The sequence below is a fragment of the Callorhinus ursinus genome, unplaced genomic scaffold (assembly GCF_003265705.2).
Source record: "Callorhinus ursinus isolate GAN/ISIS: 27379988/994484 unplaced genomic scaffold, GSC_fseal_2.0 scaffold16, whole genome shotgun sequence".
In the NCBI taxonomy this organism is placed as follows: domain Eukaryota; kingdom Metazoa; phylum Chordata; class Mammalia; order Carnivora; family Otariidae; genus Callorhinus; species Callorhinus ursinus.
In genome coordinates, this window is record NW_027397078.1 from 1,886,446 (window position 1) to 1,912,551 (window position 26,106).

At 51.9% G+C, this 26,106-nt stretch overlaps 1 protein-coding gene across 3 annotated transcripts; it reads left to right on the top strand.

Annotated features, from left to right (window-relative positions):
• Window positions 1-1,761: 1,761 nt before the first annotated feature.
• On the top strand, window positions 1,762-24,469 carry GRIPAP1 (GRIP1 associated protein 1). 3 transcript variants are annotated; one of them, XM_073901832.1, is made up of 26 exons: window positions 1,762-1,881; window positions 3,958-4,024; window positions 4,165-4,226; window positions 5,207-5,233; window positions 6,063-6,170; window positions 9,808-9,958; window positions 10,808-10,992; window positions 11,188-11,235; window positions 11,922-11,953; window positions 12,076-12,123; window positions 12,252-12,351; window positions 14,061-14,138; window positions 14,346-14,438; window positions 15,483-15,617; window positions 16,409-16,504; window positions 16,769-16,981; window positions 17,117-17,230; window positions 18,026-18,103; window positions 18,207-18,302; window positions 18,440-18,496; window positions 18,597-18,696; window positions 20,430-20,560; window positions 22,124-22,246; window positions 22,360-22,453; window positions 23,240-23,376; window positions 24,240-24,469. In XM_073901832.1, exons 1-26 carry the CDS (start codon window positions 1,840-1,842, stop codon window positions 24,330-24,332), a joined length of 2,508 nt encoding a protein of 835 aa, XP_073757933.1. In that variant the 5' UTR covers window positions 1,762-1,839; the 3' UTR covers window positions 24,333-24,469. The 3 variants fall into 3 exon arrangements, with proteins under 3 accessions (XP_073757933.1, XP_025713265.1, XP_025713264.1); XM_025857479.2 differs by having other exon boundaries at window positions 1,763-1,881; window positions 23,222-23,376; XM_025857480.2 differs by lacking the exons at window positions 23,240-23,376; window positions 24,240-24,469 and adding an exon at window positions 22,945-23,194.
• The last annotated feature ends 1,637 nt before the right edge of the window (window positions 24,470-26,106 follow it).

Here is a 26,106-nt window from a genome sequence, read left to right on the forward strand (position 1 = left end):
ATAGATATGTATGGCTAGACGGATTAGGATACATACATATATTTCCTAGCTTTGTACACTGAGAGGGCCCAGACACAATTACACCCTAGGAGCAATGAACACTTTGTCAACTGGGGATGAAAAAGAATAAGGTGAGTCTGTACTCAGCCATCAAAAAAAAGAAACCTTAGCATTTGCAACGACATGGATGGAACTGGAGGGTATCATGTTAAGTGAAATAAGTCAATCAGAGGAAGACAATTATCATTTGATTTCACCCATATGTGGAATTTAAGAAACAAACCAGAGGATCATAGGGGAAGGGAGGGAAAAACAAAATAAGACAAAATCAGAGAGGGAGACAAACCATAAGAGACTCTTAACTCTAGGAAACAAATTGAGGGTTGCGGCGGGGGGGGGGAATGGGGTAACTGGGTGCTGGGCATTAAGGAGGGCACTTGATGTAATGAGAATTGGGTGTTATATGCAACTGATGAATCACTAAACTCTACCTCTGGAAACTAATAATACACTATATGTTAATTAATTGAATTTAAATTAAAAAAAAAGAATAAGGTGAGTCTGGAGCATCTTATAGTGCCAACAAGAAAGTGCAAAAAAAACTCCCCAAAAAACCCAACCCAAAACGATGCGGACATGTCAAAGGGACACCAAAGTCAACTTGAAGGAGCTCCCACTGGCCAAATCTGGGACAGTTTGAGCACCAAAGGAAATAATGATAGTGATTATAATTCATTGAATAAAATAAGTCTGTACAGATATACATACATAAATGGGGGAAAAGAGAAAATTCTTCCTTACGGTAGAATGGCAACTAATAAATACCAAAGGAATGTTGGTGTTAGAAAATCATCACTGAATACTGAAGCCAATGGTTCAGAAATTTTATATAGAGAGAAAAAATGATAAAGCAAAGGCGGTAAAATGTAAACAATGGATGAATCTGGGTAAAGGGTACCTGGAATTTCCTTGTACCATTCTTCCTTTGGGGTACATTTAAAATGATATAAAAATTAAGTTACCGCCCCCCACCAAAGAAAGATAAAGAAAATAGAGTATGCTAGTATTGATAATGTCTCTAAACATGCTTTCTAATGTTTTTCTTTCCCAGATAAAAACTACTGCTTGGGTGGTGGGGTTTGTATAGGGAGCCAGAAAGCACAAGAGAGGCTTATAATGCATTTTACTACTTATTTGGATGTTCCTGGGGTTTCGCCATCCTGTTTTTGCTTTGTTTTTTTAAACGAAGCTTTTTCGTTTGATTCACTGCCATTCTTTCCTCTTGGGTATTTTACATTTATTTGTGGCTAGGTCCTTTACCTAACAGGATGTACGGCGTCATGTTAAGAAAATCAGCATCAAATCTTGCCACCCCCCCCAAAAAAGCCAAGGGCTTCACCAGAGGTGGGGTTTCCCTCCAGGGTCACTCCGAGGAGGGCGGGAACAAGACCAACGCAAAGCTTCCGCTTTCATTTCTAGGGTTATAAGTCAACCATTCTCATTAAAGGAGTACGGCGGAAGGGTGATTTTCTGTCGGCAAACACTTCCCTAGCGACAAGTCCACCCATGACATAGGGATGCCACAGTGTCGCATCATAATGGGTGGTCTATGAGAGCTCAAAAGCCAGATCAGATGACCTAGTTTGCGGTAAAACATTAAATTGCAATTCACCTGACCTGTCAGTTTCACTCTCTACTCTCCGTTTCCAAAACACTGAACTTCCGGAGTAGACTCCTCCCCCTCCATTCCTGGCCAGTGGTTTGATCCGACCCTAATACTGACAGGAGGGACGAGCTGCGTCTGCGCAGAAGGCTGTTGGGGGGGTGGGGGGGAGGAACATGGCGCAAGCTCTGTCTGAGGAGGAGTTTCAGCGGATGCAGGTGCCGCTCGCTGGGAAAAGACCACCGCGCTAGGCGACGGGGGGCGGGGTAGAGAGAGGTCGTGCCACTGGCTCTGAGAAGGGGTTGGTTGGGGTGGACCTTGAGTCTAAGGGGTTGGCCTGGAGAAGGGAAACTGAGGCTCTGTGGGGTGAGACTCTTGGATTCCGAGATACTGTTGGGATCAGAGGGGTTGGAGTCTGTTAGCTTTGCGGGCGGAGAGAGTCCTAGAGTGGGCGATACCTTACTCAGACCCTGGAGGGGACGAGACCTTTGGGCCCGTGCGGGGGACACCATGGGTCGGTGATGATAGCATTGGGTCTTGAGAGAAGGAGATCCTGAGAGGGCGAAACCATTTTGTTTGGAGAGGAAGGAAGCAGGCGTTGGGCCATTTGCGTCATGGTGGGGGGAGCCCTTGAGAAGGCAGTACCATTACCCGGTGGAAGGTGGAAATGTTTGTGGGAGATACCACTATGCCAGGGAATTGGGGAAAGACCCCACATGTCGTCATTGTTCCTGGGAGGTGGAGATCCTGTGTGAGTGCTGGTAGTGGATCCTAAGAGGGAGCGGTACCTTTGGATCTAGATTAGGGGTGATCCATTAGGCCTGGGGTGAAGAGGACACCGAATGGATAATACCATGAATTCCTGTTGGAGAGAGGACCAGAAGAGGTTAAAGAGTGATACCTTGGACCACATGGAGGGGAAATCACTGGACTTTGGGGAGGTACCCCAATTGGGTACCCAGACCACTCGATTCTTTTGGGGACGACTCTGAGTTGGGATGAAAGGCCAGAGTAGGCCCTTGTTGAGAGAGTTCCTCACTGGGGAAGACCATTGGATTTTGTGTTTGGGGAGACTCTGAAAAGGGGGAAGCCCTGAGTAGGATCCTGTGGGAGAAGAGGAGGAACTCCGAGTGAGGATAGGTGATCCACTGATCCTTGAATGAGAGAAACCTGTTGTTCCTGTGCGAGGCACGCTTAGGGTGAATGGGTGAGATCACTGGACCGTGAAAGGGGAAGTTACAACCTGTAACTTGTGAGGGGAGATTCTAAGTGAGTAAGAGTAATCCAGTTGGCCCACCCAAGGCTTTGTGGAGGAGAGACCCTGAAGGATGTAGGGTCATCCCATTGGATCATGACTGGGGAGTTCTTGAGGGATGTGGGGGACCCTTGAGTGAAGATTGATTTCACTGGGCCATGAGTGAGGGAAAAACCATTTGGCTCTGATGGATAGGGCTTCTATAGGTGCCAAGGGTGTACAAATTGGATCAAGACGGGGGAGACAGATCATTGGATCTGGTAGACTAATGGGGCAGGAAAGATTCTGTAGGGGCCAAGCCCTTTGACCTTAGGTAGACCACCAGGGGGTGAAGGCTGGTGCCATGGGAGGAGGGAAAGGTCCTGATGGGGTAAGGGACAGTAGGTCTGGGAAGAACTGGCCTCAGTGCCCTACAGGGCTGTTAGGAAGGGGTATGCTGTTTGGAGTGGCCCATACTTCACTTTCTCTTAATTCTTGAAAGGGGTTAATTCTCTCGAGCCTTGGGGGTGAGGATCCCAGGCAGCCCCCAACTTAGTGTAAGTTGGACAGGAGAATACCAGGCCCTCTTCCCTTGAAAAAAGGGAGGAATACAGGCCCCTGCCCCCTATACTCAGGGCCCTCCAAGGGTGGCCAAGAGGATAAACAATACTCTACTATGACAGAAAGATAGAACAGTGTTTAGTGTCTGATGAGATGAGCCAGGATGAGGAGGGAGAACTTTATCCTGTGGGCGTGGGGAGCCATGGAACATGCATGAGCAAGAACTTGACTGCATCAGTGCTCTATGGCCTGAGTGCAAAGGGATGGAGGAAGGGGAGGGATGGAAGAGTGAGGCTGACTGTGGTTATAAGTAGAGCTGGAGAAGGTGGGACAGGGGCTGAGGGGCTGGAGGCTCATTTAGGACCAAGCGTGCATCGGTCTTAAGGAGTAGCTACAGGGAGGGTAGCAGGGTCCGTGGGACTCAGGGGATTGGTTCCCTCATGGTGAAAATAAGGGCACATTCCTAACCAAGTCATTTCCCTTCTCTGCTTCCCCGAAGGCTCAGCTCCTGGAACTCCGGACAAATAACTACCAACTTTCAGATGAATTACGCAAGAATGGTGTTGGTGAGCCAAGAGGGTCTCATTAGATGGGGGTGGCTTTGGGGGACAGAGGCCAAGGGAAAAAACCTCAGAGGCCTGGCAGGAAGACCTTTCAGCTTCCTGCCACTGACTGAGGCTGAGACAACCTGCTTTCCCCACACCAGAGCTCACCAGTCTTCGACAGAAGGTCGCCTACCTGGATAAGGAGTTCAGCAAAGCTCAGAAGGTACCTCCTTCCACCCACTCACCCACCCATGCTTCCCTGTAACCATCTGACTCATTCATCTATCCAGGGAGCCCCTACAGGAAACCAGGCCTAATGTTATATGCTGTCATCAGTCATTCAAACAACTCTCATGGAATCTCTTTAGTTTGCTAATTTTATCTAATCCTGCTTAGTTATTGATTAATTTTAATTTATTCTTAATGCATTTTCAATTTCAATTACTCAATCTCATTCACTAACTTCTAACTAAATAGTCACCTCCATAGGTGAATCTGCCTTGAATCTGCCTTCTGTCCTCCACTCAAACTCCTGCCTGTGCTCCCACTTCCCATCCCTGTCCTGGTCCTGTTGGTAACATGAGACTAGAACTACCTCTCAGATCATCTGAAGATGAAATAGTGTATAACCTGTTATGGCCCCTCAAAGCATTCAAGGCCCTCTTTTGTCTCTTTCTTCACTGCTCTGTCCCCACGCATAGCTCAACGTTATGCGCTCCATAAATATTTGTTAGATGAAGGCATACAGAATGCAGAAAACCTGGCAGTCAGGAAGCTGGGTTTCTCTTTGGTAGGGTGCTGATTGCAGAATGTGGCAATGCCCTCAGCTGCCCAACAAGGGAGGAGCAGTTTTCACGGTGCGTGGGAGGGATCCACATAGGCGTGTTTGGACCAATGTAGCAATGCAGCCACAGTTTCTGAGCCTGGAAACCCAGCCCAGGAAGGGTTAAATACTAAGACTCATGAACAGTCTCAAGAGCTAAGAGGAAAGCATGTAAGCAGGATGCCCTTCACTCACTCACTTATTCACTCCATCATTTCCGTGGACTACAAATTTCACGCAAGTTCTGTGGTTGAAGATGCTCCCATCCCCCAACCTGTCATCATTGTCCCCCCTTGACACTTGCCACAATATCTCCATACCCTAGTGAGGGAGTCCATCTCCATTCACCTTATCTCTCTTCCCAACCCCCTCACCTTTAGGCACTGAGCAAGAGCAAGAAAGCTCAGGTAAGGGGACCCATGGTGGGTGAATGTGTCTGGGAGACCAAGAGTCAATATTTCTGTATGCTGGGATCTCCTGGTACTGGCCTTTCTTTCTCTGTGTGTGCACTTGCATCTGTGACTACCTCACTGTCATGTGTTTGTAAGTCTGTCTGTATTTTCCCGTGTTTGTCTCACTGCGGGCCTCTCCATCGTTCCTTTTCCCTTTCTGGCTGGCCTTCTCTCTGAATCTCTCTCTTCCTGTCTTCCTGTTCCTCTCTGACTGTTGCTTCTCTCCCCAACCTTCCCTTTTTCTCTCCCTCACCTGTTCCTATCTGCCATCATTTCTCTTTTCTTCTTTCCCTTTCTTTCTCTCTCTGACTCCTTGTTTCTTTCTCTCCCACCCTTTCCTTTGTTGCTTCCTGAGTCATTTATTTCCCTGACCTCCTCTCTCTTCCCTCTGTTCTGTTCTCCCTCCCATTGATCTCTCTGTTCCTATCTCTCTTTCTTCCTGCTTTTTCTTTTTTCTCTCTCCCTCTCCATCCCTTTCTCCTTCCCTATCTATCTCCCTTTCCCCATCTCTCTGTACCTCCTCTCTCACCTATTTCTATCTACCACTCTCTTTCCTCCCACTCTCTCCCCTCATGTCCCTCTCTCCCCCCATTTCCATCTTCCTTCTCTCTACCCTTCCATGTCTGTCTCTCTCCTTCCCTGTATCTCCTGATTCACCCATCTCATTCTCTGTACCCTACGATCCCCTCCCGCCCCCATCATTTTCTCCATCTCTGTTTCTTTGCCCTATCTCTCTGTCCTTTTCTACCCTTGTTCGAGACCTGGCCCATGTCTGCCACTGCAGGAAGTCGAGGGGCTGCTGAGTGAAAATGAGATGCTGCAGGCAAAGCTGCACAGCCAGGAAGAGGACTTTCGTTTGCAGAACAGCACGCTTATGGCAGAGTTCAGCAAGGTACTGGTGCCTGGGACAGCCAAGCGGGATCGGAGGGGTAGGGGCCCCCTGGGCTGAAGCTGGAGGGCTGCTGAAGGTGGTTGGACAGAGGCTGGCCCTGGATAACTGTCCATGGTGCTGAAACAGATCCTGGATCTGTGCTGGGGGGCAGTGATTTGATAAATGGGGCCGCTCGCTGTGCTGGGATTAGAAGGCTGCAAGCCCTGAGGACAGCTGGTTCCAGACCAAAGCACTCTTTTTCTTTAAGCTTCAAGTCCCTTTGTATATATTTGGTAGCTGATGCTAGGGAGCTCCTGGTTATTGGAGGGTCTAAGGTAAAGTTCTTATGCTGAGCATGAAATAGAAAAATGTTCTAGCTGCTTCCCTTTTCTCTTCCTTCCCCTTCATCTGACCTGAGCCTGGAGTTCTAGTTCTTCTAGATAATTCATCCCAGATTAGATAATTCTGTCTTCTCACTGATTTTAGTGTCCTGGCTGTTCCTAAACCTACTAGAGAGTTAGAGATATTATCTTTTCTTTCCTTATCTATCTTCTGTGTCCATGGTCAAGAAGTCTCTAAGGGGGACGCCTGGGTGGCTCAGTTGGTTAAGCATCTGCCTTCAGCTCAGGTCATGATCCCAGGGTCCTGGGATTGAGTCCCACATATGGCTCCTAGCTCAGCAAGAAGCCTGCTTCTCCCTCTGACTGCTGCTCCCCCTGCTGTGCTCTCTCTCTGACGAATAAATAAATAATCTTAAAAAAAAAAGTCTCTAAGGTTTTAGTGTATTTTAAGGAAAAAATTCTCATGGCAACAAAAATGGTATTTCCAGGACTCCATGTGAGAACTTAAGACCTTAACAAACAAAATATGAAAACAGCCTTTAAACAGGTACAATGTCAGGAGAGGTGATTTGACAACTAATAGTTAAGAGCTATAAGGCCTAGATTAAACTCTTGGCTCTACTTTTTACTAAGTGTAACCTTGAGCAAGTCTCTTGACCTGCCTGCTTCTTGGTTCCCAGATGTTTAAATTGGAAATGATAATGACAGTGCCTGCCTTGCCGGGATTTTTGTGAGGATTGAATGGGTTAATGTCTGTAAACGCCTTGTACATAGTATTGGTTATGTAGGTGTTAGCTACTTTAAAAAAAAATATTTATTTATTTGAGAGAGAGAGATTTGAGAGAACGAGTGGGAGGAGGGGCAGGCTCCCCACGGGGCAAGGAGCCCAATGCAAGACTTGATCCCAGGACCCCAGGATCGTGACCTGAGCCAAAGGCAGACACTTAACCGACTGAGCCACCCAGGTGCCCTAGGTGTTAGCTACTAATAGTATCCTTTTATTATTACTGATTAATTTTCCCGCTAAAATGTTTTTTGACTATTTAAAAATCTTAGATCCATCCTGTGGCCCTGCTCTGCCTCAGCCCTTACTACCTCTTATCTGCTCTATTCCCATAGCCTTCTTGCTGGTGTCTCCACATCTAGTTTCTCCTACCAGCCCATGCCCTAGAGTTTGTCCTGACCTGCAGGCCTTCTCACATCACTCCTTTAAGCAACAGCTCCGAGTGGGTCCTTGACCCTGACTGTTCAGAGCCCCTGGTGCTCACATAACAGCTGACCTCACTGTCTCACTTCTCACTGCTTCCTGCCTCCAGCCTCAATGGTATCGTGGTTCTTTTAGGATGAGGCAGGGGCAAGCATTCTTCCATCAGTCCAACTTGTGTTTCTCAGCACCTGTCCTGGGCCAGGCACTGGACCAGGTATAGAACCTCCTTCCCACTCCCCCTCTTCCTCCTGGGAACTGGTAGTGCTCACAGAGAGACCTGGTTTCAAGGCCTGCCTCCACCACTTACTTGCCAAGATATTTCAGCTCCATTTTTCCTTCGACAAATAGTAATTGAGCACCCCCAGCACGCTCTGCATTCTGGAGATAGTTGTAAGCAGCACAACCTGGCCCCCACTCTTGGGTAGCCTACATTCTGGTTGTGGGATGGGGAGAAAGATAATGTATTAAAAAATGATAATGGGACACCTGGCTGGCTCAGTTGGAAGAGCGTGTGATTCTTGATCTCAGGGTTGTGAGTTCGAGCCCCACGTTGGGTATAAAGATTACTTAAAAATAAAATCTGAAATAAAATAAAAATTAAAAATAGTAATAGTACAGATAACTGACAGTTATGTAGTGCTTACCGCATGCCAGGTCCTGTTTGGTGTGCTTTACGTTATCCACTCATTTATTCTTAAAACAGGCCAACAAGATATTATTAAGATCCTTACCAAGCAGATGAGGAAAACCGAGCCCCAGAGAGATGAAGTCATTTGTCTCAAGGTCACATGGCTAATAAACAGCAGAGTAGAAGTTCACATCCAAGTAGGCTAGTTTCAGAATCTGTGCTTGTGACCCTACATTACAAAACAAAGTGTAATTGTCAATCACAGTTTAGAATCCAAACATTTGCAGAGCTTTATCTGTAAGACAAAGGGGAAATGGATGTTGTCTAGATGATTTTTTACAGTTTTCTTTATTTTCTACATTTTAAAATTTAGCATATATTGCTTTTAAATAAAAAATCCTGTTAAAATATACTATTAAATTTAAAAAAAAGAAATTAAAAACATACTAGGTCAATTTAATTGCAATTAGTACTAGGTAAGAAAGAAATGAACAGAGCGCTGTGCCAAGAGAGTTTTGGAATTTCTGTGTTGGGGGATACCACTTCAAGGGTGCCATTTGAGCAGAGCACTGAAGGATGCAAAGGAGCCAGTCGTGTGAAGAACTGGATGAAAGGAATAGTGTTCTGGGTAGAAAATAACCCAGGCAAGAGAATAAAAATTCTCTGTGAGCCTCGATATTCTCATCTGAAAATGGGGACAAAGGACCTTTTTTTAAGAAAAAGATTTTATTTATTTATTTGACAGAGAGAGAAAGCACAAGCAGGAGGAGCGGCAGGCAGAGGGAGAGGGAGAAGCAGGCTCCCCGCTGAGCAGAGAGTCCGATTTCAAGCTCCATCCCAGGACCCTTAGATCATGACCTGAGCTGAAGGCAGACGCTTAACCGACTGAGCCACCCAGGTGCCCCGGGGACAAAGGATCTTGTCAGGACCACTGTGAGAACTCTTATAGCCAGGAGTTGAGCAAGGGGCTGGCCTAGTTTTATTTGCATTGTACATTTCTCCAAGGCTGAGGGCTGACGATGAGGGGCTGTGGGTAGCGCTGGCTTTGGAAATGCCCCAAAAGCTTTTTGTGGTGCCTAGGCTCCCAGACACAGACCTCGCCCTCACAGAAGAGGTCTGGCAGTGGGGCTAATTTGTGATGCTGACATCCTGGACCAGCAACTTCCAGTAGGAGCCTGCCTGAGGTCTTTGATTACGACTGTGAGGTTGTGATTGGGCAAGCAGAAAATTGCCCTCAGTGGCCTCCGTCCTCTGTGACTCGGCCTCTTAACAGATGGGTGAATTCGAAGTCATTTGACATTTGTGCCTCAGTGTCCTTATCTGTGAAGTGGGGATAATGAGTGATGACGGCACCCTACATAATGCGGGAGCATTATGGGAATTACATCAACTGTAAAGCGCATCAGCCAAGCGCTGTGTATATTGCAGCCAACATTGTTATGATTCTCTGCTTGTCTGCTCCCTCACTCCTCCCCTGTTCAGCTCTGCAGCCAGATGGAGCAGCTGGAGCGGGAGAACCAGCAATTGAAGGATGGAGCTGCCAGGGCAGGCCCTGCCCAAGCTGGGAGTCTTGTGGATGGCGAGCTGCTGAGACTGCAGGCGGAGAACATGGCCTTGCAGAAAAATGTGGCAGGTGCAAGCAGGCCCTCCTTGGGGATGTGGGGATCTTGGGGATTGAGTAGGGTGTTTTCCCCCCTGGGGGGAGGGGAAAGGCTTCAGAATGAGGCTCAGCCCTGCCATGAACCAGTGTGTAACTTTGGACAAGCCATTTCACCTCTGAGCCAAAGCTTCCTCATCAACAAGGTGCTCGTGGGGATGTCCACCACGTGGAAGATCGCGGTAGAGCTGAGATAAGAGGTGGTATCTTTCTGAGTTCAGTTCAGTGCCTGGTACCTAGCAAATGTTACCGATTAGCAGATTGAACATCGGAAAGGAGCTCTTTGCTAAATGGAGAGAGTGAATGAAGGAGCTTTCGGAAGACTCTGAGGCCAGATTGTCAGTGGAGTCTGGGAGGAAGTCTCAAAGAAGGCTTGGTAGAGTGTGGGGGGGTCCCAACATGGGGATGTTTGGAGAGTAGCTGGGGCTTATGGTGTGGTGGGTACTAGTTTGGTGATCAGGAGGGAGGCTTTGTAGATTTGACTGAGGATTGGGAGGTTATAGGATTCAGCTGTAAGGGGGGGGTTAGAGGATGGTGGGCAGCACCTTGGAGGGCTATGGGCGGGGCCTGGGGATAGAAGGTGGAGCTTGGGGAAACTAGCTTGGGCTGGTTTGATTGTAGACAGGATTTTAGTGGATGGGAGAGCTTAAGAGATTTGTGAGGAGTGTGGTTGGGGCTGAGCCTTTGTTTTGTAGGCTTTTGGTCATTTGGGGCAGGGTCTCTTCTACCTGAGGGATCCAAGGCCAACCCTTCCATCTACTTGAGGCATGGCAGGGGTCTTCAGAGACCACCTCCTCCATCATATATATCTGTTCTGCCCACCAGCCCTGCAGGAGCGCTATGGGAAAGAGGCCGGGAGATCCCAAGCTGCCGGTGAGGGCCAAGGGGACCCCTCGGGGGGCCCAGCCCCCGCTGTCCTGGCCCCCATGCCACTGGCAGAAGTAGAGTTGAAATGGGAAATGGAGAAGGAAGAAAAGAGATTGCTCTGGGAGCAACTGCAAGGCTTGGAGGTGAATCTGGGTCTGTTGGGGCCGGGGTGTCAGGAGGCAGGCAGATGCCCTAGCTCTGCCTATGGTCCCACGGAGATGTCTGTGACATCACCAACTCGTGGGCTGACAGACTGGGGAGGCAGGAGGGCAGGGGAAGGCACAGGCCTTACCTCTCCCTTTGCTGATATTAACCCCCTCCCTCATCCTTCCCTGCAGAGCTCAAAGCAGGCTGAAACATCCAGGCTGCAGGAGGAGCTTGCTAAGGTAGGGCTTCTGAGCTTTCCCGGGACTTTGCCCCACCCCACTCCCCACCTGCCCTGCTTCTCCTGGCAGGAGAGAAGGACCAGAGTACCCCCCTCAAAGCCTGAGTTTTGTCATCTGTGAAATGGAGAGACTCACATTTACGGCCCATAGTTGCTTTCAATATGGAATAAGCTAATGTGGTTCCTCTGTCTTGTGGATGGCAAGCCCCATCCCTCCCTTCTGTATCCTCCCAGCTCTCCTTGTTCATCCATCCACCCAGCCAGCCAAGCATTTATAGACTGTTGGCTCTTATCTTAGGTATTGGCAACCCAATGATGAGGCAGACAGTCATGATCCTGCTTTCCAGGCCTCCTGCCCTAGCCATTCTTTGATGTGGCTGTCAGTCCATATGTTGGGGATGTAAATGCTGGCCTTTGGAGCCTAAGGGAGCTGGGTGGAGATCATGTCGTTGCTACTGACCACCTGGGCAACCAAATTACTTAACCCTCCTGAGACTCATTTATAAAACCCATTTATAAAACCAGTAGTCCTCGCCTCTCAGGACTGTTTCGAGGATTCCACGAGATAACATAAGTAACTTCCAGCTTCCGAAAAGGACTCAGTGAGAAGTGTCTATAAATACTAAATTTATTTTTGTCTTTACTAATATGTTATTACTTGTCTGCACCCCTGTCCCTCACCACCAGCTCTCTGAGAAACTGAAAAAGAAACAAGAGAGGTAAATTTCTTTTCTTCCCAAGGCGGGGGGAGGGGTTTGGAGGGACCAGCGGCGGGGGCGGGGGCGGGGGGGGGAACCGACTTGTGGAACTGACCCATTTATGTCTATCTTTCTGCGCCCAGTTTCTGCCGTCTGCAGACAGAAAAGGAGACGCTGTTCAACGACAGCCGGTAACTAGGAGGGGTGGGCGTATGGGCAGACAGTGGGGACTGCCCAGCAGAATTGCCTGAAGACCACAGGGGCAGAGCTGGGGGATAGGGTCTCAGGCCATGGACAGCACGCCCCCCATCACCCCCAGGAATAAGATTGAGGAGTTACAACAGAGGAAGGAAGCGGATCTCAAAGCCCAGTTGGCTCGTACTCAGAAGCTGCAACAGGAACTCGAGGCTGCCAATCAGGTGAGTGGCTGGATTCTGGGATTGCTGGGGTAGAGGCCAGGGCTGGGAGTCCAGGGAACCCTGAGGTCTGCGGAGACTAGTTGGGGAAGCCAGTAGTTCCTGTGTTGGAAATATCGGGACTGGATGGGTCCCGGACCCCCCAGGAGCTAGGAAAATGGGACCTAGGGAGTCCCGAGAGCCTTAGGAGTTGGCCTATGAGTCTTCATGAATTAGAGATCTCAGGGAGGCTGAGGACTTGTGGGCTGTGTGCCAAAGTTCAGATGAATCTGAAACTGTGGGGGACTGGAGACAGGAATCTGGAGAAATCTATGGTCACTGGGGACTGGGACGAGGAGCTGGAATGAGCCTGAACTCCCTGGAGGCTGGGGGACTTTGAGACCTGTGGGAGCTGGATAGATACAAGACTTTTCAAGGGCGGACAGGTGGGCCTGGAGGCTGACTCTATTTGAGGCCCTCAGGGTATGGGGGCTGGTTTGGAAGGCTGAGACAACTAATAAGTTGGATCACTTGGGCTGAGTGGTCCTGAGACCTCTGGAGGCTGTGAATAAAAAAAAAATTGGTGAGTCTAAGACGTCTAGAGACTGAAGCAAAAGTCTAGATGGGTCTCAGGCTCCCGAGGGTTAGGGGCTAGGGGACTTTTAAGCTTCTAGGCTTCCCCCTAGAGCAGGTGAATCTGAAATCCCTTGGATTAAGGGATATAGTGGTTTGTGGGTCTAAGGTCCCTAAGAGCTGGGGACAGAAGTCTGGGTAAGACTGGATCTTTAGTTACCTGGGTCTGAAGATCCCCAGAGACTGGGGACAGAAGTAGCAGGTGCGGCGGGGGGGGTGTCGTCAATCAGACCTCACCAGGAGCTGGAATCTAGGAGACTGTATGAGTTTGAGACTGCTAGGTTTTGGGGCTATGAGTTTGGGCAGACCCTGAGACTCTTGGGAGCTAGAGACACAGGGATGGAGTGTGTCTGAAACCCATGGGCGTTGGGGTCAGGAGTCTGGGTGAAGCTGTAGTCCCTGGGGGTTAAGTGTGTCTGAGAATCCTGGGGCCTCCGAGCTAGAATCTGGGTGAGTGTGAGCCCTCTTATGGATGGGGGTGGGTGACTTTGAAATCCCCCAAAACCTAGGTGTTTTTCTAAGATTCTTAGACCCGGGATATGGGATCCGAGGCCAAAATCAAGAGTCAGATGCTTGGGGCGCCTGGGTGGCTCAGTTGGTTAAGCGACTGCCTTCGGCTCAGGTCATGATCCTGGAGTCCCGGGATCGAGTCCCGCATCGGGCTCCCTGCTCAGCAGGGAGTCTGCTTCTCCCTCTGACCCTCTTCCCTCTCGTGCTCTCTATCTCTCATTCTCTCTCTCTCAAATAAATAAATAAATAAATCTTAAAAAAAAAAAAAGAGTCAGATGCTTAACCCACTGAGCCACCCAGGCACCCCTCTCGGCTTCCCTTTCCGATGGCTTCCACTCTTCTCTCCGGCCACCCACCCCTGCTTCTCTTGCATTTTCTAGTTTCTCTCCAGTAAAGTACAAGAAGTGTACTAATCTTAAATTCTAATGACTTAGAATTTGGGTGAGCCTGAGTCTGATGGCTGGGTAGTCTGGGACCCTCAAGTGCTGGGGACACGCTGTCAGGTGGTCAGAGAGGGGGGTCTGTACGATTATATGTACCTCAGGGGAGGTTGAGGTCTGGCATGGGCTCCCCTGACCTGGTCCCTACAGAGCTTGGCAGAACTGAGAGATCAGCGGCAGGGGGAGCGCCTGGAGCATGCAGCAGCTCTGCGAGCCCTACAGGATCAGGTACGTGGTACTGGGCAGCTTCTGGGAGGTGGAGGGTGACGTGGGCGGGGCCAGCCTCGGCAGGTATTATACAGGCAGGGAAGGCCCCAGGAGTCCTGTTTCCCCCTGGTCGTGGTGCGAGTGCACATGTGTTTTCTTTCTTGGCTGTGGGTGGGTCCTGTCCCCCCTGTTCTGGACCCACTCTCACCTGGTGTGGGGTGGGGCCAGGTGTCCATCCAGAGTGCAGATGCACAGGAACAAATGGAAGGACTTTTGGCTGAGAACAATGCCTTGAGGACCAGCCTGGCTGCCCTGGAGCAGGTACAGGATACCTGGGAGCCCTCACTGATCCCTCTCCGGTTTCCCATCTCCTCCTGCTTCTGATCCACATTAGGGCAGGGTCTTCTGGACCTCATGCCGTTCTCCTGCCTCTGTTTCTGTTTGATCTTCCTTCCTTCCTTCCTTCCTTCCTTCCTTTTTCTTTCTTTCTTTCTTTCTTCCTTCCTTCCTTCCTTCCTTTTTCTTTCTTTCTTCTTTCTTTCTTTCTTTCTTCTTTTGAGAGAGCCAGAGCAGCAGTGGGGAAACAGGGTGGAGGGCAGAGGGAAAGAGAGAGAGAGAGACATAGAATCTTAAGCAGGCTCCACACCCAGCCCCAGAGCCTGACTCAGGACTGGATGTCACGACCCTGAGATCCTGACCTGAACCAAAATCAAGAGTCGGATGCTTAACCCACCAAGCCACCCAGGCGCCCCTCTTGGCTTCCCTTTCCGATGGCTTCCACTCCTCTTCTCTCCGGCCACCCACCCCCGCTTCTCTTGCATTTTCTAGTTTCTTTCCAGTAAAGTACAAGAAGTGTACTAATCTTAAGTGTACATTCAGTGAATCCTATCTGTCTGGCAGTCTGTCTGTCTGTCTCCATGTGGCTACCACCCAGATCAAGATGTAGAGCGTTTTCAGCACCCCCCAGAAGGCCCCTTTTACCCCTTCCCAATCAATACTTCCCCAGAAATAACCACTCCTCTGACCTCTAGCGACACAGATTAGTTTTACTTGTTCTTTAACTTCATGTAGAGGAATCAGACACCCATTTTCGTGTCTGGCTTCTTTCCTGTGAGGCTCATCCATATGTAGCATTGGTCTGTTCTTTCATCTCTGTTTACTATTCCACTGTATGACTAGACTACTTTATCCATTCCCCCGTTGACCTCTTTTTCTCATTCCTTTTCCCTTTGAAATTCTTTCTCTTTCCTCCTGGCTCTCTTCCCGCCTCCCTCCTTGTCTCCCCGGACCAGGAGGCTCAAACCCTGTGGCTGGCCCCCGGGGGGCCCTTTTCACTCCGCTTCCCATCACCCCCTTTCATCCCAGATCCAAACAGCAAAGACCCAAGAACTCAATACGCTTCGTGACGAGAATGCCGGGCTGACAGCTGATTTGCAGCAGCGGCAGACTGAGTATGAGGACCTCATGGGACAGAAAGATGACCTCAACTCCCAACTGCAGGTGACGTCTCTGGCTCTGACCTGGCTTCTCCCAGTTCCCTCGTGCAAGCTCAGGGGAGCCCTCCTCGAGGTGCGGTGGAGTGGAGGGACACTGTGGGATCGGGAGGATCTGGGTTCCAGTCTGGTCTAACTCACTAGCACCTCGTGTCCTAGACCATGTTGCTCTCCTTCGCTGACACTGAGCCTCCTAAGTTAGACAGGATAGCCATTCTGAGTCCATGGTAGCGACCGGAATCATAGTGGCTGAAATAAGATAGAAGGCTAGTTCTCTCTCATGGAACAGTCCAGGTGGGCTGTCTAGGGATGGAGTGATGGCTGTGCCACGACCGGTGACCCAGGTTCCTTCTACGTTGCCACCTTCAACGCAAGACTTCTATCTTGGTAGCCGAGATGCTTCCCAGGCCCCCCCCTTCATCATGTTTTCCGTCTGGAAAGAAGGAAGGAAGAGGGAAGGGCCCAGCATGCCCCTTTCCTTTATGAGTATAACCTACCTCATGCTCACCCCTTCTGCATATGGGAATTAGTCACGTGGCCACACCTCACTGCGAAGGAGGCAAGGAAAAGTCAGCTCGACAGCCATGTGTCCAAGTATGAAATCTATTGCTAGGGACAGAGAGGGGAATGCACGGAACACTGGGGAGCCGCCTAGCACGTCTGCCATGTTCTCATCTCAACGGAGAGAACAATACCAACTTCACTGGGGTTAAGGGAGACCCGTCCACCAGAGGTGTCCTGGGCGACGATCACCTCCTGGAGGCTCTATCAAACTCCTCTCCTTTGTCCCCTCATTAGGAGTCATTACGTGCCAATAGTCGGCTCCTGGAACAACTTCAAGAAATCGGGCAGGAGAAAGAGCAATTGACCCAGGAACTACAGGAGGCTCGGAAGGTGGGCAGCTCTGCAAGGTGGATAGCGTGGGTGGGGAGGGATCGGCCCTGGTCCGTGGGGAGGGCGCAGGTGATGTAGGCCAACACACGGGACCAGCAGAGGGTGAAAAGTGACCAGTGCCATGAGGCTAGGTGAGTGACTTAGCTAGTTCTATGGGACTGGGGAGGAGGCAGAATTGGGCTCGTTCCCTGGGCCTGGGGAGAGGGTGGGAGGCCCTGTCTAACATTGAGGGAGGAGGCTGACTGGCATCCTCCTGCCCCCCAGAGTGCTGAAAAGCGGAAGGCCATGCTGGATGAGCTGGCGATGGAGACGCTGCAGGAGAAGTCCCAGCATAAGGAAGAGCTGGGAGCCGTCCGACTAAGGCACGAGAAGGAGGTGCTGGGGGTGCGCGCGCGCTATGAGCGTGAGCTCCGAGAGCTGCACGAAGACAAGAAGCGGCAGGAGGAGGAGCTCCGTGGGCAGATCCGTGAGGAGAAGGTGGGTGGGTGGGTGGCGATGTCCTTCTTCTCTTAAACTAGGGGGAAGCACAGCATCGCTGATGGGTTCGGGGATGGTGCGGGTGAGGGGTCCACTCGTCCGCCTGCCTCGCCCTGACGGTCTCGCCTCTCCCAGGCCCGGACACGAGAGCTGGAGAATCTCCAGCAGACAGTGGAAGAACTTCAAGCTCAGGTACATTCTATGGATGGAGCCAAGGGCTGGTTTGAGCGGCGCTTGAAGGAGGCTGAGGTGAGTTGGTGCCTGATGAGGCACAGACGCCTGGTGGGGGGACACCCATGCCACACCAGGGGACCGGGAGTGGTCAGGCCCTGGAACTTTCTGAAACACTCTGGATTAGGGTAGCCCCGCCGCCCGCCAGCTCTACGGCAGCCCTCCAGAGGGGATCAGGGGCTGGCCATCAGTGAGGCAGAATGCCACATGAGCAGATTTGAAAAGGCATCCCTTCCTTCTGGAACCGCTTCCGTCAGGAAATCATTATAATATCCTGATTTTATTCGAACAAGGACTTTTACTGCCATTGTGGGGGGAAAACTCATCATAATACCTAAGAGGAAGTGTCACGCGGTAGTGAAGAGCACAGGTGCTGGAGGCGGTCGTTAGTGTGGGTTCGAGTCCTGGCTGGGCCGCTTGCTCACCGTGGACAACTCACCTGGCCTGTGGCCTGTGTTCTTCATCAGTAAAAAAAAAAAAAAAAAAAAAAGGAATAATCATAGTACCTGCCATGTGGGTGGTATGGGAGGATTATATAAACCGAGTCAGTGGACGTAAAATCCCTACGACGTTCTTGGCACGCAGTGAGTGCCGTGTTATGTTTTGTGAAATCAAATCAGATGCACACGTTGGTCGGTGGCACAGACAGCGCAGCCCTAGATGTGCCGCCTCCGTGTCCCGCCTAAGGGCACACGGTGGCCCCTGCAGGAGTGGCCCCTGCTGCCATCACTGCCCTCATGGGCCGTGGTGTCCTGTGTGTGTGTGCGGGGGCGAGGGGTGGGGGCATGGCCGGACCCGACGCTTGTCCCGTAGGAGTCTCTGCAGCAGCAGCAGCAAGAGCAAGAGGAAACCCTCCAGCAGTGCCGGGAGCAGCATGCTGGCGAGCTGAAGGTGCCCGCCGCCCGCCGCCGTTCCTCTCTCCCGGGAGGGCCGGGCCCTGGAGGGAGGACGGAGGTTCCCCAGGCAGAGGCCTGAGCTGCCCCCTGGTTTGCAGAGCAAGGAGGAGGAGCTACAGGGTGTGCGGGATCAGCTCCAGCAGGCCCAGGAGGAGCGGGACTGCCACCTGAAGACCATCAGCAACCTGAAACAGGTCCCTTGTCCCCCACCCCCACCCCCGCACCATCCCGGACACACCCCGGGCCCCAGCGCAGAGTCCTGGGGCAGGGAGGGAAGGCACTGCCCGCAGCCATTGCGGCAGCTGCCAGCCATGCTTTCTCTGCCGCACAGGAGGTGAAGGACACGGTGGACGGGCAGCGGATCCTGGAGAAGAAGGGCAGTGCTGCGGTATGATGCGGAGATGGCCAGGCACGGTCCCCCCCCCCCCCCCCCCCGGGGCCCTCGGGGCCTCCGCCCGCCCCTTCCCCCCCCCCCCCGTCCCCCACAGCTCAAGGACCTCAAGCGGCAGCTGCACCTGGAGCGGAAAAGGGCCGATAAGCTGCAGGAGCGGCTGCAGGACATCCTTACCAACAGCAAGAGCCGCTCTGGTGAGGGACCGGGAGGGCAGGGGGCGCTGGGGTGCAGGGGCAGCTGGGCTTGGGCCCGAGGGCCAGAGCTGCTTTTTGCACCTTTATCCACCGGCTCTCCTGCGCTTTCTGTCCATCTCCAACTTGGTCAGTCGGTCGGTCTCCCTGTTTCTCCTGCTCTCTGCATTACCTCTTTCTGTGTCTCCTCTTGGTCTCTCTGTGACACCTTGCGCTAGTCTCTCTCTGTCTCTGTCTTTCCCTCTCCCTGCTTTCTTTTTCTCTTTTTTTCTCCTGCTGCTTTTTTCTTCTCTGTCCCTTTAACTCTCTCTTTCTCTCTCTTCTCTGTCTCTGGATCCCCACAACCCTCTCATACACATCCCCACACCTCACCTGGTGTCTGTAAATCTCTCGTGTCCATTCTCTCATTCTGTAAATGTGGACTGAGCCCCCATGCTCACATCCAGGGTCCTTGATAGGAACCCCCCCCCAAAACTGTCCTCCAGGAGCCCCGGGTTGAGCTAGGGAGACAGACTTACATTCAGACAGCAACACTGCGGCATTCTCCCAATGCAGCTAAAATCCATGTTCTTTCTGCCACTTCAGGCAGAAGATGCAACCAAAAACCTTGAGTTTCTTTGGACCTTTTTTTTTTTTTTGGAAGGAAATGGCCTATAAATATGTTTAAATAAATGGATATGACGCAGTGGTGAGGGTACTGGTACATCTCCCATATCTCAGGCTCAGAGAATACTTGCTCCCTTGTCCCCCTGCGGCCATCGGCTCTTGCTGGAGATCCTTGGGGTGGGTTGTCAGCACCCCCTGATACCCAGAAGCAGCCGCAGGAGCAGAGGCCCAAGCTCAGTGGGCCTGCTTTAAGTGACATGGCAAAAATGGATCTATCTCTCACCCAATCTATGTCTCCCTGAGGCATTCTGTCTATCCTGAAGTAACCTCTCTTTATTTTTTTAAAGATTTTATTTCTTTATTTGAGAGAGAGAGAGTATGAGAGAGAGAACATAAGCAGTGGGGAGGGGTAGAGGGAGAAGCAGACTCTCCACGAAGCAGGGAGCCCAATGCGGGACTCGGTCCCAGGACCCTGGGATCATGACCTGAGCCGAAGGCAGACGCTTAACCGACTGAGCCACCCAGGTGCCCGTAACCTCTCTTTATCAGAGGGGTTTGGTTTCTGTTTTGCTACAGATTAATGTATGAATCAACAAGCAGATTCCAGTGGTGGTGCCATACATTGTCCTTGTCCGTTAGATGAAATGAGGATTTAGGGTCATGGTTACATGTCTCTCTCCATCTTTTTTCCCCCTTCTCGTCTCTGCTGACTCGTGTCCTTATGCCCGGTCTCTGTTGGCCTCTCCCGTCTGCTGTGGCTCGCTGCCTGTCGGGTTTTCTCTCTGCATGTGGGCATCGCCCCGTGCTCTCCCCAGCTGTCGGTCCTCTTTGTGCATACCCCAAGTCCAAGTGCAGACGTCCCTTAATGCCTGTAGGTGTCCACACTGCCCACTCTCTCCCAGCCTCTTCACCTTTGTTTCTCTTCTGGCATGTGTGTTTGCCCGGAGAGGCAGCTCCTTTTTCCGTTTCTGCCTCTCCCTGTTGTGCTGTGTGCCTCCACCTTCCCCACGCTCAAGTGTCACTTCGCCTCTTTCCATCTCTGTCCAATCTATTTCTGCCTCTTCCTGCCAGTCGCTGCCCTGGGACCCTGGGGGATTGGGGCTCAGGTTTCTGTTCCCTCTCTGCCCAAGGCCTCGAGGAGCTGGTTCTCTCAGAGATGAACTCACCAAGCCGGACCCAAACTGGGGACAGCAGTAGCGTCTCCTCTTTCAGCTACCGGGAGATCTTGCGGGAGAAGGAAAGCTCGACTGTTCCAGCCAGGGTAAGGGGCAAGGAGGAGCCGACAGTCCAGCTTCTCCTACCCCAGTTCTGGGGCCCACCTTTTGCCCTCCCCTGCAGCCATCTACCTCTCTGGGCCCAGCACACACATTTTCTTACCAACTTTTCTCTAAGCTCGCCAACTGGGACTCAGATTGCCAAATGGGGAGTGGGCAAATTATTCTCCCTGCCCCTCTGTTCCCTCATCTGTGAGCTAATTCCACCTTTCCCGGTGTCATAAAATATGTAGCTCATAGCAGGTGCACCACCCAGGTAGGAGGTCCTTTTTTCCAACTTGTAATTATCACTCGTTACTGTCGTCTGTTGTGTCAGCTTCCTGGCCGGCCACTTTTCTCTGGAAATCATTTGTGATTATTCCATAAGTAGTATGTGTGCCATGTAGAAAAATTTAAAAAACACACAGAAGCAAAGATTTTTTTTTTTTAATCCAAAGAAACCACATCTTCACCATCCAGAGATCACCACTATAAACCCTGGGTTCACGCCTTTCTAGATCTTGCTCTTTAAAAAAAAGAAAAAGATATTATTTACTTATTTTAGAGAAAGAGAGAGAGAGAGATCAAACAAGTGGGGGGAGGGGCAGAGGGAGAGGGAGAGAGAGAATCTCAAGGAGACTCCATGCTGAGTTCCAAGCCCGACGTGGGCCTCCATCTCACGACCCTGAGATCATGACCTGAGCTGAAACCAAGAATTGGATGCTTAACCAACTGTGCCACCCAGGCGCCCCTCTCTTTCTTAAACCTAAATGAGATTGTAAGTAACCTGTTTTTGTTCAGCTGATCTTTTTTTTTTAAGATTTTATTTATTTGGCAGAGAGAGAGACAGCGAGAGCGGGAACACAAGCAGGGGGAGTGAGAGAGGGAGAAGCAGGCTCCCCGCCGAGCAGGGAGCCTGATGTGGGGCTGGATCCCAGGACCCTGGGACCATGACCTGAGCTGAAGGCAGACGCTTAACGACTGAGCCACCCAGGCGCCCCTGTTCAGCTGATCTTTATCCTCCCAATTTTGTAAATGTTCATCTTCTCTAGTACTCTGATCTTAATCAGATTTCCCTGGTTGGTCCCAAAATGTCCTCGAAAACCAGCATTCCGTTTCAGAGCACATGTCGCATCTGGTTGCTTTATGCCCTTTAAGTCTCTTGAGTCTAGTGTGGTCCTTTTTTTTTTTCCATGACCCAACCCGTAGAAGAAACCAGCCAGTTGACCTGAAGAAAACGTCCCACCTTTTGGGTTCTCCTGCTGGCTTCCTAGTGGTATCATTTACCTTGTTCCTCTGTCCTCTAGTTTTCCTGTCGACTGGAAACGAGATCTCATTTGCTAGAGGCTCTCCCTTCATCCTCTCAATGAGGAAATGATGTGGCGGTTCCTGTGTCCCTCTTTAGGCAAAGGGAGATCCAGAGTCCCCCGGGGGTGCTGAGACTTGGTCTACAGCCCCTGTCACAGAGCCCACCCCCACCCAGCCCTGGCTCCCTTTCAGCCCCTGATCCGAACTGGGGGTGGGCGACAGCACTGACCCTGGGCTGGCCTCTCCCCTCCTCTTCCCCGCAGTCCTTATCCAGCAGCCCTCAGGCCCAGCCCCCTCGGCCAGCAGAGTTGTCAGATGAGGAAGTGGCTGAGCTCTTTCAGCGCCTGGCAGAGACGCAGCAAGAGAAGTGGATGCTGGAGGAGAAGGTGCTGCCTGCATGTCCTCACTTGACACACCGTTGGAGGGGAGGCTGGAGCGTGGAGGGGGGATGTGTGGCTGGGCCCCTCGTTATGTGTGAACATGCGGGGCCGCCCTGCAGGTGAAGCACCTGGAGGTGAGCAGCGCCTCCATGGCGGAGGACCTTTGCCGGAAGAGCGCCATCATCGAGACCTATGTCATGGATAGCCGGATCGGTCAGTGCCTCCTCCCCAGCCTCACCCCCCCTCACCCCGGCCGCTGACCTGCCTCCTCCTCCCCCACTGTCCCCTCTCCTCTTGCGACTCAGCAAAGGTACTGACAAGACCACAGCCGCTGGAGGGAAGAGCAGGCCCGGCCTGTCCGTCCCCTGTGTGTCTGTCTCTTACCTCGGCTCTTCCCTACGGTCTGGGTCTCTGTCCTCACTCCACTCTCCTTTCTCTGGTGTGGCTCTCTGTCCCCTCTGTCTCCCTCCTCTCCTCTCCCCATCTCTTCTTTCTGCTGCACCCCATCATCTCGTCTCACTGCTCCTGCTGCCTGTCTGTACCGGGTCTCCTCCGGAAGTTCTCGTCCTCTGCACGTGTACCCCTTTGGGGGGTCCTTATCTCTTCCTCTCCCACTTTCTCTCCTCTTTCTCCTCCGCCCCCCCCGTCTTTGTTTCTTTTGCTCCTTTCTTTCACACTTTCTCCTACCCCTGTTTTTCCTTTAGGAGTCAGAATAACATGGACTGATGCATGCTGAGAGCTGGGTGCTCTGTGCTTTGCATGCGGTCAGAGACCTTTTTCCAGCCCCACGAGTTGGCTATTATCCCCATTTCTAGTAAGTGATGGCCGGGGTTTCACGTGGCAAAGCCTCGGCCCCGACATCACACGGCTTCTCCCCGCTGCTTTTGGCCCCCGCTCTCTGTTTCCCTCTTCTCCGCCCCGTCTCTGTCTTCTGTGCTCCGGCTCTGCTGAAGCGCTGGTTCTCAGCATGGGCCCTTGCAGATGTGTCTGTGGCAGCAGGCCACACGGACCGCAGTGGACTGGGCAGCGTCCTGAGAGACCTCGTGAAGCCAGGTGACGAGAACCTTCGGGAGATGAACAAGAAGCTCCAGAACATGCTGGAGGAGCAACTCACCAAGAATATGCACTTGCACAAGGCGAGTGTGGCCTACCAGCCTACCCATCTGTCCATCTCGCCGCCTGCCTCCCGTGCCACACAGCCCCCGGGCCATCTGCCAGCACCCAGAACCCCCCACCCGTTCATTGACCGCGCCTCCATCCCCACCTCCCCATCCTCCGGTCAACTCACCTGCTCTCCCTTGTACCTTTCACTCTTCGCTCTGTCCTTGCACCTACCCGCTCATCTGTTCATGCACACTTCACCCAGCTCACCCATCAACCTGCCCTACTTGCCCATCTAATCATCTGCCCCGTGTCTTTCCACCCATTTCCTGACATACCTCTCTCTCTCTCTCACACCACCTCATCCGTCACCCCTTGTCTGAACTTTTACCCACCTGCCCAGTGACCTGCCTGCCTAGCCGTTGTCCTCCATCCGTCCTCTGAACCGTCCCTTTGCTCACCCGTTTACCTACCATGGATCACCCCGTACATCTGCTTGCCCATCCTGCCCCCCCCAAATATTTCCCCCATTTCTGGGGGAGTCGGAAAGGTGGCAGACCCAGCCCCTGCCTCTGAGAAGTGAGCTCACCATTTAGTAGAAAAGCTGGTGGCAAGGGGAGGTTTGTATCCTCCAGCCGCACCACATGCAGCGGGTGATCTGCTCCCATATCCCTATCGTTAGGTCCCCCTCCCCTGGGAGGCTCCCGCCCCCCTCCCCCCATCTTTTCCAAGCCCAACCCACTGCTGGGGTTCTGTGAGCCTCTCCAAATACCTTTCTGTGCCAGGCTAGACATAGCTGGGCATTGATGAACGAGGTGAGAAGGATGACACCCTGGGTTTGGTGAGGGAGTGTCGCCTGCTCTTTTCCCTGGCCCCTGATGGCTCATTTGTTTCTCAGGACATCGAAGTTCTCTCCCAGGAAATTGTGCGGCTCAGCAAGGAGTGCGTGGGGTCCCCTGACCCAGACCTAGAACCGGGAGAAGCCAGCTAAAGACCTGAAGGCTGCACCTACTCCCTCCCCTCCCCACCCCTGCCTCCAGGACACCATCCCCTTGGGCTGTGGTGGGAAAATGGGGCCAAAATCAAATAGGTTGGGAGACTGGACATTAAAGGGGTTGCAGGCCTGTTGGCTGGTGTTAGTGACCCTGTTTGAGGGCAGAAGCCCTCGGGGAAGTGGGGATCCTGAGGGGAGGGGCAGGGATTTCTCGTCTTTCTCTGCCCTGGCTCCCAGAGGCCTTTGCCTTCATCTCTGCATGAGCTCTCCCTCCCCAGAGACCAACTCTTTTTTATTTTATTTTATTTTATTTTTTAATTTATGTCTGGAAGCCTGGCTACTCTGCATCTGGGATTGGGGATGTTCGGGTGGGGCGTGGTCCGTGTTCAGTGTTCTAGCAACGTGTGTGTGTGTGTGTGTGTGTGTGTGTGTGTGTGTGTGTGTGTGTGTAAAGGCTACAGCCAAAATACCATCTGGCCAGATGGGCCCACCCACTGACTGTCTACTCTCATTCTTTCCAACCCGGAGGGATGTGCTGGGGATGGGGAGGTCACACCATTGGAATGGGGAGGGAGGTCTGTGGCTGCAATTTTACTCTCCTTCCCCCACCCTCCCCTATCTGTCTCCGGTTACCGTGGGCCCGCCCCTCCAACTGAGTGGCACAGAAATACCTACAGATATGTATGTGGGTGGATGTGTGTGGGGTATGGGTGTGGATAAGAGTGGGCAGGTGAGAGGATAGATAAGTGGTTAGGTGGACTGATGGATAAATAAGTGGAAGGTTGCACAGATCAATGATGGGGGAGGTTGAGAAATACACAGGCAGATGGATGGATAGGCAAATGGATGAATAAATGGATAGATGGATAGGTCGGAGATGTAAGTAGACGGATGGCCAGGGGAATGGATGGATGGGTGAGGAAGAGTGAAGAGTAGGTAAGTAAGTGATGGGCACGGCTATGGATGGACAGATAGATGGGTGCCGGGGGTACATAAGGATAGGGTGGCAAATAGGTGGATGGGGTGAACATACAAATGGATGAGCAAGCGGGTGGGTGGAGGGATAGGTAGAGCACTGGGTTGTGGGGTGGGAGAATGGATTGATAGGTGCGTGGTGGGTGGATGGAGGGATAGAGAAACAGACAAATCGGGAGTGTGATGAGTAAGCAAACAGGATTACGCGGGTGGGTAGATTGATTGAAAGGGGAAAATTGGTCCCCCCTTAGTGCTCCCCCTCTCGCCACACTTTTAATTACTAAAAAACGAGGCTTCCCCTGTGCGCCATGCCCTGTGCCATCCCCTCTCACATGACTCCATTTAATGCCCCCCACGATACTATCAAGTTGGGGTAACTCTCCATCTGACAGCTGAGGATACAACGCAAGTCACTTGCTCAAGGACACAGCAAGTCAGCAGCAAAGCTGGGGTTCGAACCCATCCGTGGTCCTGAGGCACTCGGTACCCAGTACTCTATGCCACCCGGGAGCAGAGTCCTCTAGGGGAGGCGGCGTGAATTAAGGCTCCTGGACGCAGAGGGATGAGGCTGACTGCCCCTCAGAGTGGGGCCTGCCTGAGAGAGACCCTGGCATGGGGGTGGGACCTGGCTTGCCCCCATCCACACTCCCCTTACCCCCTATTTCAGGCTGGTGCTCCAGTCCCATAGCAACAGTCTTGGTCAGAGCTGGGCTCTAACGCATGCACCGCCCCCCCCCACCCAGGGAGCAGCTTTGGGGACCTGGCCATCTAGAGAAATGCCCCCCACCAGTCCCTC

Excerpts from the sequence above, each read along its gene's own strand:
- GRIPAP1 (XM_025857479.2), top strand. The coding sequence starts at position 1,840 with ATGGCGCAAGCTCTGTCTGAGGAGGAGTTTCAGCGGATGCAG. Across the intron at positions 11,236-11,921 it reads TGCAGGAGGAGCTTGCTAAG|CTCTCTGAGAAACTGAAAAA; the intron begins GTAGGGCTTCTG and ends CCTCACCACCAG. Across the intron at positions 18,697-20,429 it reads CAACAGCAAGAGCCGCTCTG|GCCTCGAGGAGCTGGTTCTC; the intron begins GTGAGGGACCGG and ends TCTCTGCCCAAG.